Source organism: Chrysemys picta, chromosome 9 (assembly GCF_011386835.1).
Source record: "Chrysemys picta bellii isolate R12L10 chromosome 9, ASM1138683v2, whole genome shotgun sequence".
Taxonomy (NCBI): Eukaryota; Metazoa; Chordata; order Testudines; family Emydidae; genus Chrysemys; species Chrysemys picta.
The window spans coordinates 49,164,473-49,178,751 of record NC_088799.1 but is presented as its reverse complement, the minus strand read 5'-3'; the positions used below and the strand labels follow the sequence as shown (position 1 = coordinate 49,178,751).

Sequence of the window (14,279 nt, the reverse complement as noted above, 5' to 3'; positions counted from 1 at the left end):
AGGAGAGCAAGGCAGAAGTCATCCTTTTCACAGTAGAGTTGGATACTTAAGGGTAAGAGATCCAGTTTTCATATACCTGATTTGGTTGTGTAGTGCTGCTGAACTACTACTTACATTTATATGCAAGCTTGTGTTTTATACAATCAATCCTGTGCTAACACTTCTACAATAATGTGCTAACAATTGTTGTAACACAGCATTCATTGTAAAGAACACATTTCCAAACAATATCTTCTTACTCAGTTTTCAATTGGACTTTTTTCTTGGAATTTTTTTCTGGTTAAAAAACACATATTTGAGACATCTATTTAATATTTTAAAGGTTCTAGTTTTCATCTTATAAGTGACCCCGGAGTAACTGACTAAACTGGATAATCCTTGATTTCATCAAACTAATGCAAGATTAGCAAGATTTAAGGTAATGTTGGAATAAGATTCCACATAAAAGATAAATAAGCAGAAATAATAGGAACTGGAATGTCTTTCTTTCACCATGTTAACCACAAACTTTACATTAATTTGTATATTTCGCTCTAGTGTTCTCCGTATTGTAAGAGTTTTCCTCTAGATATCTGATACTTTTGCTAAAAGAAAGCCTCTTTTAAGAGCTGAGATTTTAATTAGATCATTAATGTCACTTTGGTTTCAGTTCTCAGTTTAATTAAATAAAAAATTGCAATTCCATAAGTACATATATTATGCACACTCACTGCATATGAACTAATGAGGAAGAGTACAATTTTAATACAAGAACACTTTTCACTGGTCTATAATCTCTCCAAATACAAAGTATCATGGGTACAAAATGGCTGCCTTGAGCCAACAGAGGCAGTCTGAGCTAAAAGGTTGATTAAATAAATTCCCAAAGCAGAGCAACAAGAAAAACTGAAATCCTCAAATATAGTCATGCTGACAATGAAGTTTTATGATTCATTCATATTTTGTTTTTATTTTTTGGTTAATACACTCTATTCCCAATAAACCCAAAGTTCTTATTATTTGCATACTTTGCTTTATCCAAGAGCTGTATCTACCTATAATCCCAGAAACACTATCAGCAAATGGGGGCGGGAGGGAGAGAGATTGAGTCTTTATTGTCCTACTGTTCCAGCCATAAAAGTCAATATTATCTTATTCAGTTTCTAAATGGCAGAAACACAAGAACCCTCATAGAGAATATTTATTCTCGTTCCTTACTTTGCAGCAATGTGAGAAGATCTGACATATGTATTCTTGTGTATATCGAGACCTACTAAGCAGTGCCATTAGGTGGGGGATAACTGTAGCATCCTAGAAAAAAGTCAGAAAAGAAAACAATATTAAAACTAGAAATTTCAGCACCGTTAGTCAGCGATTTGTAACTAACAAGCTGCATCCTAAGCTTTTCAATAGTTAGTACCCAAGCCTAAAACAGGGGACCTGCTGAGATGCATGAGGAAAAAGGACTAGGCCATAAAAGTACTATGGATGTGATTTTTAAAGAAAATGGCAGCTTGGTGCCCATTCCCATCAAAATTCAATGTTCCTAACTCCCAGCTATGTGTCACTGAAAATCTCTGCATTAAGTAACCTACTTAGTGAGAAGTCTTGGGACAAAGGAAAAGAGGAATTCCGCTCACAACAAACTGTCACAGACAGCAAGAACTGAATAAAAAGCTCTGTATTTTGGAGACAAAAATCCCTCAGTGGCATTCTTCTCCCAGAACCGTAATTTACTTACCTTCTAATTGGTTATCTCTTAATTCTGAGAGGGTGGGAATGGAGGGAGTATAGGAAGTGAGGTACCAGTATAGACAATGGATTTTTTCATCCTCCCACCAGCAGTTGGAGACAAGACATCAAAAGAATTTAGTGATACTGGCCTTCCATCTGAACAATCCAATTCAAGAGTTTCCTTTAGTACTGACATAGCACATGCACACACACTCATAGTGGGAAAAACTAAACAAAGAGTAATCAGAAGAGAAATCAGAGAGAGAAGGGAGATCACCTCGCTACCTGTTCCTCATTGTTTGGTTCTGTTAAGAATCCAATCCTGTTTCTTAAGATCATTATAGTAAGTGAGAAATACCTAAATAGTGTTATAAATCAATTAAAGCTTTAAGATATCTAACATATATTTTATCAGAAGCCAGCTACAAGTGGAGATGCCACTAGAAGCAGTGGAAGATTAGCAGTTTTTGTGAACTCCGGAAGCCAGCCTCAAATGAATCATCTCTGAGACAAAGGTTTGGTTACTTAAGCAGAGGAGACTAAATATCAAAAATCCCCTTTAATAGGTTGCGTCTATGTTGACTATGACAGGTAAACTGAGCCCTTCACCTGGGGAGAGCTGGAGTCAGTAAGAACTGTTGTGATGATCAGATAGTTTTTTTAGGATGTTATTTTCCAACTACCCTATCTGTTATGTTATGGCAATAGAGAAAGTAACAGTAACTGGATACAGGTTTATGCTGCCAGGCCCTCAGTGTCACCTGTACATTAGCAAACAAAAATTCAATTAAAAAAGAAAAAAATTAAAACAACTTAACAAAGCTCTCCTATTATCTCTCTCTATTTCCACAGAATATTTTAATGAGAAAAACGTTTAATGAACGGACACTCAGATGGTATGAAACACTCAGTTTTAGGTTGTTAGGCACTGTTAAAAGTCTAATCCAGGGGTAGGCAACCTATGGCATGTGTGCCAAAGGCGGAACGCGAGCGGAGTTTCAGTGGCACTCACACTGCCCGGGTCCTGGCCACCGGTCCGGGGGGGCTCTGCATTTTAATTTAATTTTAAATGAAGCTTCTTAAACATTTTAAAAACCTTATTTACTTTACATACAACAACAATTTAGTTATATATTATAGACTTATAGAAAGAGACCTTCTAAAAATATTAAAATGTATTACTGGCACACGAAACCTTAACATAGAGTGAATAAATGAAGACTCGGCACACCACTTCTGAAAGGTTGCTGACCCCTGGTCTAATCCTATCTCTTCTTAACAGAAAACAGGAGACACATATACAAAATTTTGGGGATCGGGGAAAGAACAGCAAAAGAATAAATACAGCTTCTGTCTCTTCTGCTTGCTGTTTAATTGCTGGAAAGTGTCAGCACTTAGTACAGGACCTTATTAAGCACTCCAGAACCTACCGTACTCAGGCTATTGCTTTCAGCTTGCCTCTCTGGTCACAGCAATATTGCAAGGTTAGTTTTGTCTGGCTGGCTAAGTCAGACCCTCATTAAATAAAAGGAAAAAAGAAAAATACAATAGAAGAAGGGGAGGAGGGATAGCTCAGTGGTTTGAGCATTGGCCTACTAAACCCAGGGTTGTGAGTTCAATCCTTGAGGGGGCCATTTAGGGATTTGGGGCAAAAATCTATCTGGGGATTGGTCCTGCTTTGAGCAAGGGGTTGGACTAGATGATGTCCTGAAGTCCCTTCCAAGCCTAATATTCTATGATTCTAAGAGGGTGAGGAGAACATGACGGAAGGAGCTGCGACAGATTATTAAATAGCATCTCCACATCAAACACTGAGATGTGATCATTTTATCAACGCTATGGGTATGCCTACAATGCAAAAAACTTCCTGCAGCAGCAAGTCTCATTGTCCAGTCAACTGACTGAGGCTCATGCTGCTGGGCTAAAAATAGCAGTGTAGATGCTCCTGCTCGGACTGGAGCACAGGATCTGAGACCCACCCTCCTCCCCAAATTTTGGATCCTGGGCTCCAGCCTGATCAGGAACTTCTAAACTGCTATTTTTAGCCCTGCAGCATGAGACCAACTCAATTGATCCAGGCTCTGCGACTCGCTGCTGCAGGACTATTGTTTTGTTTCTTGTCACTTAGATGTACCTTATAGGTATGTCTATATTGCAATTATACATCCATGGCTGGCTCATGCTACCTGACTCAGGCTTGTGGGGCTTGGGCTAAGGGGCTGTTTAAATGTGGTGTGGATGTTCAGGCTTGGGCTGGAGCCCAGGCTCTGGGTCCCCGCAAGAAGGGAGGGTCCCAGAGCTCAGACAGAGCATTTACACAGCAATTAAGCAGCCCCTCAGACTCAGCCCTGCAAGCCTGAGTCAGCTGGCACAGGCCAGCCATGTGTTTTTGATTGCAGCATAGACATGCCCTATGTGACTTGGTCAGTGAGGTGAAGTTATTGTTTACTGAGTTATAAAACTTTCCTGTATGAATCCATTAATATAACTTAATAGGGGGCTGTGGAAAACAACACAATAGCTATAGATAAGCAACCCCCCAGCAAACACTGGGAGGCAATTACAGGCCAATGGCATACTTCCATGCTCAAAGCGACAACTCTTCTGCCAATGCTGGGAACTAACAAATCAAAGGGCTATAAATAGTTAAATGCCCTGGTCATGAAAGGAAAAGAGGGTCAATCAGGAGCTGTCCAGAGTGACAGGTTGACAGAGTAAAACTGCAGAGGGAATCTGAAGAAGTTGGGCCTTCCCCCAGATCCAGGCAATGTAAGCAATAGGAAGACACCGGTTTTCTCTTAAATGCTTTGGTTCTTAGTAAATACTTTGCTTTAAAAAAAAGTATTTAAGCAAAGGCTGTTTGGTCACTGGTTACCACTACCACTGCTCCCAGAGGGAACAAAGCTACAGGCATTGAAGGTAAGTCAGGCCTGCTGAGGTACTCACAATTCATCACAGGGGACTGCAACCCAGAGCCTTGCCTAAGAGTGGGAGAATCCTGTAATTCTACCCAAAGAGAGGCAATGGCTAGAGGCATGAGAGGGGTGCACTCAAAGAGACCAGGAGGGGTCTGAGTTGCAGTTCACCCTTTAACTATGACAGGAGTAATAGCAGGAACTTTAGTTTCCCATCTTAGAAGTTGCTCAGAACACAACTATGGAGATGGTACTATTGACTGTCCCCCCATCCAACATTTTTGTTTAGTCAGAACATCTTTCAGCACCAGGAAAAGAAGGCCCAACGGTATGACCATAAATCCCTGAGGCCCAGTAGGTTTGCAACAGTGTTGAAAGTCTCAGCCAAGAGTGAGATGCAGTATAGTTCTCTCTACCAAACATTAGCTTGCTGCCATGGATAAGCAAACTCGACAAGTGCTGCCCAGAAAAGCAACATCCAAAAGGAGTAGCAACCAAAACAAGTGCCAGATGGTCCATACCTGCATGCTTGCTCTCATCTTAAGAACACTTTTGCCTGTGGCTACAATTCTGCAAATTCACCAGGCTTGAAAGCCCGAGTGACTCTTCTTTTAGTTCAAAAAACTCAATTTACATAATTTCTTAGCCGTCATTGTGTTTTCTTGCAACAGCTTTACATAACATGTATATAGGTTAAAATCATATCCTGCCACCTTTCACCCACCTTTGGCAATTTAAGATTTCAAGCCACATTAAGGTTCAACACAACAGAACCACATATTAATTGACTTTTCTGGTACCTTATGAAACCACCATCAGCTGAGGTTCTTGCAGTTGTGTCAGGAAAAAGGTAATAGACTTCTGTAAAACATTTGTTTTGGTAACTCATGACATTTTGGCTAAAAAACTAGAAAGATATAAAATTAATATGGCACACATTAAAAGGGTTAAGAGCTGTCTAATTGAGAGCTCTCAAAATGCAAATGGGTGTTTCTAGTGGGGTTCTGCAGGGATTGGTTCTTGGCCCTATACTTTTTTACATTTTTATCAATGACCTGGAAGAAAATAAAATCACTGATAAAAGTTTGTAGATATCACAAACATTGGTGGAGTGGTAAATAATGAAGAGGACAGATCACTCATACACAGCGATCTTGGATCACTCTGTAAGCTGGATGCAAGCAAACAGTATATGTTCTAATATAGGTAAATGTAAATGTATATGTTTACAGCCTACATTCTTTGTTGCTATTTACAGGATAGGGGCTCTATCCTTAGAAGCAATGACTGAAAAAGGTTTGGGGGTTGTGATGGATAATCAGCTGAACATGAGCTCCCCTAAGATACTGTGGCCAAAAGAGCTAATGCGATCCTTGTTTGCATAAATGGGCATCTTGAGCCGGAATAGAGAAGTTATTTTACTCCCGCATTTGGCACTGGTGCAATAGCTGCTGAAGTACTGTGTCCAGTTCTGGTGGCCACAATTCAAGAAGGCTGTTGATAAATTGGAGAGGAATCAAGAGAATGACGAAAGGATTAGAAACATGACTTATAGTGATAGACTGAAGGAGCTCAATCTATTTAGCTTATGAAAGAGAAGGTTAAGGAGTGACTTGAGTACAATCTACACATCCCTATATGGGGAACAAATATTTAATAATGGGCTCTTCCATCAAATCAGAGATAGGAATAATATGATCTAATGCCTGGAACTTGAAGCTACAAAAATTCAGACTGGAAATAAGGCATGCATTTTTAACAGTGAGAGTAATTAATTACCGGAAGAATTTACCAAGGAGTGTGGTGGATTCTCCATCACTGGCAAGTTTTAGATCAAGACTGGATATTTTTCTAAAAGATCTGCTCTAGGAATTATTTTGGGAAGTTCTATGTCCTGTGTTATTCAAGAGGTCAGACTAGATGATCACAATGGTCCCTTATGGCCTTAGAATCTATGAAGCTATAAGAAGGAGCAACAGGAGATTCATCGTGGGTTGGATGTTCTTCGCACAGAGCTCCAAAGTGAAGACAAGAATATTTTTATAGCACTTTGTATGTTCAAAGAACGGGACATAAATTAACCAATTAATTGCCGCAACAATCCTGTGAAGTGACTGGAGAATTATTACTCCATTTTACAGAAGGAAAGTTTAAACAGATTAGAACTCAGGACCTCCTAATTCCAGGCCCTGTGCTCATTCCTCTAGCACTGCCTTATACCAGAGATGCTGAGTAGTCACAACTCCAACTGAATTCAGATGCATATGAGAGTGCTCAGCACTTCCAAAAATCAGGCCTTAGGTATCTCACATTAGGAACCCAGAAAGTGAGGGACATGCAAGTAGTTAACATCTGAGAAACTTCTGGTTTCAGTGACTTGACTAAGATCACATAGAAATTCTGTGGGAGAGGCAGGGACAGGGCCCAGTTCTCCAGGGTGGCATTACCATAGCCATGGGATCCTCCCTCCTTTCTGTTCCTGCAGTCCCTACCTGGCAGAGACCCAGTCTGGTGACTCTCGCTGATTAAACACTCCCTGCTCCAGAGATCCTTCAGGAGGATTAATTACAGAACAGTTTATGCCTCGGAGAGTACCTGTGGTGTTTACTTTCACTGGGACCTTATGGTCTGCTGAGGCTCTTCCATATACAAGAACTACAAACTGTTAGGCCATCAGATCCAGCTGTCACAGGTCCCTGTACAGCTCCTCCCCTCCCAGAGGAGTGCAGATGTCACAGTGTTTCATAGATCAAAATTCAGTCTTTGATGTAGCTGGGAACTGATCCATTAACTGCTTTGAAAATTAGGATCAAACTTGACTGGGAACCAGTGGAGGGACACAAGCAGAGACCTGATGTGCTTGTAACAGCCTGAGCCATGGAGAAAGTGGGCAGCTGCATTCTATACCAACTGGAGCTGGTGCATCATCTTCACATTCAACTTTGGATACAACGAGTTACAGCAACCCCACCTAGAGATGACAAATGCATGGATCATTATGAGCAGATACTCCTCCAAGAAGAAGCAAAGGCATTTCCTAACAAGTTGGGTTGAAAAAAGGCATTTTTGGAGACTAATGCTACTTGGTCATCCAAGCTTAGAAAGGAGTTAGAAAGGGTCCTGAGGTGTCATACCACCTTGAATGGGGGATGTATGCATTCGATGGAAGGCAGGGACAATGTCTTGGCCAGCTCTTCAAAGAGTTCCCCCTTTGCAACCAGTACCACTTGCCTGGGTTCAGCTTGAGCCAACTGGTTTTCAACCAAGAGCTGATGTCCTGTAGGCATTCAGATTCATTAGCAGTGGCGGTGGCTGTATCAGTTGAGAATGAGATATAGAACTGACTGTCATTGGCATCCTGTTTGCAGCCAAAATCACGGTATCTCACTATCTCTGACATTGGTCTCATGCAAATATTGTAGAGAAGCAGGGATGGTATGGATCCCTGCAAGTAAGGGCCTTCAGAGAGGAGGAGCAGTTACTCATCACCACTTGAGTTCTGCTGGAGAGGAATGATTGTAGCGCTGGGCCATCTACTCCTGCTATGTCATGTGTTAGCAATACCAATACTTTGTGGTGCACTGTGTCACAAGGCTGCAAAGAGGTCCAGAAGTGTGAGTGTGCAGATTCTGCCTGTATCCAAGACCACAAGGAGGTTGTCTTCTAGTACAATCTCTGTGCTCCGCCCTGGTCCCAACCCTGATTCTGAGGCATGAAGGATGTTGACTGATGTAGCTAGTGCCTATTTTGCTTCAGTCTTCACTACAAAGGTTAATGGCAACCAGATGCTTAACACAATTAATGTTAACAAGGGGAAGGAATGTAAGACAAAATAGGGAAAAAACACAGGTTAAAGAATATTTAAGTAAATTAGATGAATTTAAGTCAGCAGGACCTGACAAGGTGCACCCTATGGTACTAAAAGGGCTACCTGAAAGCAATCTCAGAACCATTAGCTATTATTTTTGAAAACTTCTGCAGGATGGGTGAGGTCCCAGAGGTCTGGAGAAGGGGAAACATAGTACTTATCTTTAAAAAGGGAAACAAACAGGAACTGAAGAATTACAGACTAGTCAACCTAATTTCCATACCTGGAAAGATACCATGACAAATTATTTAACAATCAACTTGTAAGCACCTAAGGGATTATAGGGTTGATAGGTAATAGCCAACACTGATTTGTGAAGAACAAATCATGCCAACCAATCTAATTTCCTTCTTTGACAAGGTTAGTGGCTTGGTGGATAAGGGGAAGCAGTAGACATGATATATGTTGATTTTAATATAGCTTTTGATACAGTTCCACATGAAACTGTCATAATGAAACTAGGGAAATGTGGTCTAGATGGAATTGTTATAAGATGAGGGCACAGCTGGTTGAAAAACTATACTCAAAGGGTAGTTATCAATGGTTCACTGTCAAAGTGGGAAGATGTATCAAGTGGAGTCCCAGAGGGATTTGTCTCAGGTCCAATACTATTCAATATTTTCATTAATGACAGATAATGGAACTGAGAGTATGCTTATAAAATATGCAGATGACATCACACTGGGAGGGGTTGCAAACACTTTGGAGGATAGGATTAGAATTTAAAATTACCTTAAACTGGAGAATTCATCTGAAATCAGCAAAATGAAATTCAATAGACAGGTGGAAAGTACTACATTAAGGAAAGGGAAAAAAATCTAATGCACAGCTACATAATGGGGAACAACAACCTCCTCTTCTTCAAATAATGGTCCCTATTGTACCTAAATTGGAACAATGAGCGAGGATGAGGATGAAATGGTCGTGCGGAGAATGGAGTTTGTGTTCCTCTGTAGGTGTGTGGGGCTTCAGGAAGAAAACAGGTAAGTGAATGGATTGATTGATGTGAAACTGGGAGATTACCTTTGATAAGAATTTGGGATGCATGCTCAGTGAGACTATCTTTTGTGGAAAATTGTGAAAGGTGGGTCAGCCATCATAGCTCCGAGTTTGCCGACCATTCTCACGAAAGTGATACCAACAAGGAAGGTGACTTTCATGAAAAGAAGGGACATAGAGCACAATGTTAACAGTTCAAATGGTTGTTTTGTTTCATTAGCATAGATAGAACTAGGTTCAGGTCCCATTGGGCTGTGATGGGTTGGGGTGGGAAGGTTCTGATGAGACCCTTCCAAAACATAGCAGTTATCATGTGTGTAAAGACGGAGTGACCTTCCACAGGAATGTGCTAATTAGTGCCAGATGGATTTTCAAAGAGTTGATGGCAAGGCCTGATGCCTTCAGGGATAGAACACAATCCAGGAAGAGGATGATCCCTGCTGATTCCGGTGAAACTCCATTTTGTTGGGTCAAGGAGGCAAAGTGCTTCCACTTGTTCCAGTAACAGCGCCTGGTGGATTCCTCCCTGCTGCTGGAGAGAATGTCTTGCGCAGATGAAGAACAGGTCCGTTCTAAAGCAGATGCCCATTCAAAACCATGCTCTCAGGTGGAGCAGCGCCTGTGGATTGGGATGTCTGATCTTGCTGTTGCACTGTGTCAGCAGATTGGGGAAGGTGGGGATAGAAATTGGGGGACAGGTTTACATGAAAAGGAGATTGGGAAACCAGAACTGTCTGGACCAGCTGGGGACGATCAGAATGACCGTTGTTCCGTCTCGTTAGATCTTGTACAGTACCTGAGGAACAGTAAAGGAGGATTTGATCTTAGGGGATCATTGTCCTGAGAGAGGTGGCAGAGACCTCCCTTGGAGCAGTACGTGGTGCATTTGCTGTTTATATGCGAGGCAAAGAGGTCTCTGATCGGAATCCCACACTGGATGAAGATGTCACTACCAAATCATGAAGTTTCCACTTGTGGTCAATCATAAAATGTCTGCTGAGCGAGTCCGCAAGCACAAGAGGGTCTGATGCGCGATGCACCAATTCCAGAGATTGACTGTTTCTGTATATAGAGCAGTCAATCTTGTGGCCCCCCCCTCCCATCCCACCATTTGTTGGTGCAGAAAACAGTGGCCATATTGTCTGACATGTGTCGATGATGATCGTCTTTTCCGGGGAGAAGAGGAAGGGGAATCCCTATGCATACATGATGTGGGTCTGTCTGAAGGGATGAGAGCAGGGACACTCAGCAAGAGGTCTATGACGTAATGTTTGGGCAAGTAAACTGTCTGGAGTCACATCTGGAGGCAGCAAAGATGGAGTCGAGTGAAGGTGGTCATGTATGTATGCAAAACCATGTGGCCAAGGAGAGATAGGCAAGTCCTGGCCAGTACATTAAGATTGTTGATAATGTGAGTTATGCTTTCTCTCATTGCCTGGAACCTGCCCCTTGGTAGGTAAGCCTGTGTTGTGACTGAATTGATGGTGTTTAGCATATTTGACATATAAATACCTTACAACGCCAGCTACAACAGTGCCATCGAATGCCTATCATCACTTTCAGGTGACATTATAAATAAGAAGCAGGCAGCATTATCTCCCGTAAATGTAAACAAATTTGTTTATCTTAGCAATTGGCTGAACAAGGAGTAGGACTGAGTGGACTTGTAGGCTCTAAAGTTTTAAATTGTTTTGTTTTTGAACCCAGTTATGTAAAAGAAATAATTCTACATTTGAAAATTGCACTTTCACAATAAAGAGATTGCACTACAGTACTTGTATAAGGTGAACTGAAAAATACTCTCTTTTGTTTATCTTTTTTACAGTGCAAATAGTAGTAATCAAAAATATAAAGTGAGCACTGTACACTTTGTATTGTGTTGTAATTGAAATCAATATATTTGAAAATGTAGAAAATATCCAAAAATATTTAAATAGTATTCTATTACTGCTTAATAGTGAAATTAAAACTGTGATTAATCATATTTTTCTCTCATGATTAATCACAATTAATTGTTAATTTAATTGTTTAACAGCCCTAGTTTTTTAATCAAAATATCATGCTATACCAACTGAAAGGCTTTACAGAAATCTATTACATCAACACTATTACCTTTATCAGCCAAACTTCTAATTTCATTAATAAAAGATACCAAGTTACTGCCACTAAGAAGCCTGATATCCACACATGTGGAATCTCCAGCACTCTTTGCAGGGCCATAAGGCTCTACAGTGGACAGACTGTTCTTCTGCCACAGGCAACATTTTTAGTCAGCTGCTGATTGAATTAACAAGGTGTTGGCCTGCTAAAGATAAGTATGCAATGAAAAGCAGTGAGGGACACTTCTGTGTGGTTTACCTAATACCCATCCACTTCCCATTGGAGTCTTGCCACTGACCTTAATGAGAGATGGATCAGGCCTCTAAGTAATGGAACGAGGATTTCACGGATGTCACTAACTGGCTATGTCTGCCTATTACTTTCAGGAGGTGTTTCATGGCATCACATATGGGGAGTAAAGTTTATCGAAACCATCATGAAATGTATGTACACTGTACAGAAAACCCATCATACTGAAGGAACAAGAAACCTAACCGGTGATGATTTCCTACAATGTTTGGAATGTGCCTGCAATAAAAATAAAAATGTGCTGCATGAACTGAGAAAATATGTAAGGCCTGGTCTACACTAGAGGGGGAGATCAATCTAAGTTACGCAACTTCAGCTATGTGAATAATGTAGCTGAAGTCGACATACTTAGATCTACTTACCGCGGTGTCTTCACTGCGGTAAGTCGACTGCTGATGCCCCCGTCAACTCCGCCTGCGCCTCTCGCGCCAGTAGAGTACCGGAGTCGACAGGAGAGCGCTCAGCGGTTGATTTATCGAGTCTTCACTAGACACGATAAATTGACCCCTGCTGTATCGATCGCTCCGGAGGTAAGGGTAGACATGACCTGAGTCCCATCATAAGTCATGTTAAACCAAACAGCACTTCCATATGGATGCATCTCAATGCTTCTGGCAAGATTAGAGCAATAATACTTGTTTGGATGTATAGGAGGCGGTCTCAGTATTTCTGAAAATTCAATTAAGGGCCATGCCTTTCGGCACTCCTTTATTCCCAGCTCAAACCCGAAGACTCCAAGCACTCTTGCAGAAGCCCAGCCCATAATGACAATGCAACGGATCTCCAAGTGTCTAAACAACACATTTTAGCCACCCATCCTGCAATGTTAGTAGTGCAAGTATTTAAAATTTTTGGCCTTAATGCTTTTTAGCCCAAGTCTGACTCCTGATTGCTTAGATGCAGAGTGTTGCATGTATACTGCGAGCTTACAGCGTGGATCAGCACTGAAAAGTGTCTGTAAAAATGACATTGTAGGGGGTCCATGTTCATTTTCTCTCAAATGCTATATTGAATTCACGCAGTGTACAAACAGGAGGGTTTTTTCCCCCTTTAACTGAAAGCCCTTCTAATTTAGCCTGGCACGTGAGACTCAAGATAGATTATTGCTGGTGATGATGCATGAGCCAGAAAAAAAAGATTATGCCAGACAAATTCTGCCCTTTCTAACAAACTAAGGAAGAGACAATGTAGGTTAACTATAAGAAGAAAAGATCTTGACAGTGAGGATCTTCCAAGCTAAATGATGGAAGCTACCTGAAATATTTAAAACTGAATAAAGCACTAAAAATTTAGGTTAGAAGAAAATGCTGTATTGTCTGCATGATTTATTAGACCTAGTCTTTTCCAGTTCTAACTATTATGATTTTGTGATACCATGTTTTTTCCCCCATCTTAAATGATACTTGAATTAAACCAAACCATCTGTATTCTCACATCTTCTATATACACAATAGGCCAGAAAGCTAGAATTTTCAGTTAATTCATGTACAAGTGGCATCAGTAGTCAGGATCTCCCGTTGCCAAACAAATAATGTTCACAGGGTCAGGTTATCTAGACTCCTGATGCCTATGAGTGAAATATTAATAGTGTTAGTAGCACCATACCCAAATATTATCACAAACAGATGCCATCAGCACACACACATAATACAGGTTGCATTGCATGAACAGAAGTTATATACAAGAGCAAAGATACATTGCCTAAAACTTACTGTATACAATAGTTCCTCTGGAGTTACTGGGCTGGTGAAAATGGTACGAAGACATCGGAGGCAAGCTTCAATAAACTTCAGTTCTGGTGACAGCAATCCTGTGAATATCCATATAGTTTCATTCTTTTTGCTTATTTAAAACACAAGTGTTGTAGAAATAGTTACCAAAGTATATTGCATTAAATGAAAGCCAAGATACCTTGCAATAAGGCTGGGATAATATGGCAGTCTAGTAGAGATTTGACATTGTTTTCTGTACCCATCGCAAGGCTTCCTAGCACTACCGCACATTCAGTTCTCAGTTCCGTGCTGGAGGTTTCTTGCTGAAGCAAATATAGCAACCTGTAAATGGAATTACAGAATAATTCCAGTTATACAAATCCCTTTACCCAAAAAGCCTAGTTATCCAAATCCCAGTGTGCCCCCCATGTAGCCCTATATTAATCAATCACCTGCTAATATATTCTCAATCAACCTACTAGAGCCTGCTGGCACTAATCAGTGGCTTAGTATTTGTATAGCACCTCAGAAAAATGCAGAATTACGTACACAGTAGTTTTAATACAATTTGGGTGTTTTAATAAACTTAAAGTGCAAAATATTAAGCAAATATCAACATTACTCCCTTCATTCCCCATATTTCTATCTTAGTGAGACTGCAGC

General features: G+C 40.7%; 1 protein-coding gene across 27 annotated transcripts in view; it reads right to left on the bottom strand.

Moving 5' to 3' along the window:
- ARMC8 (armadillo repeat containing 8) overlaps positions 1 to 14,279 on the bottom strand; it is a 206,221-nt gene that overhangs the window by 115,176 nt on the left and 76,766 nt on the right. For 21 of the 27 annotated variants that reach the window (XR_010590141.1, XM_065556159.1, XM_065556158.1 and 18 more), the window contains 3 exons: positions 13,816 to 13,958; positions 13,617 to 13,714; positions 1,198 to 1,290 (listed from right to left, as the gene is read on the bottom strand). Coding sequence is in view for 26 of the 27 variants with exons in the window: in XM_065556159.1 (XP_065412231.1) it covers positions 1,198 to 1,290; positions 13,617 to 13,714; positions 13,816 to 13,958 (334 nt within the window). In the remaining variant the exon portion in view is untranslated. Of the gene's footprint in view, positions 1 to 1,197; positions 1,291 to 13,616; positions 13,740 to 13,815; positions 13,959 to 14,279 lie in introns of all 27 variants that reach the window. The other 6 variants (XM_065556162.1, XM_065556151.1, XM_065556157.1 and 3 more) reach the window with 2 other exon arrangements.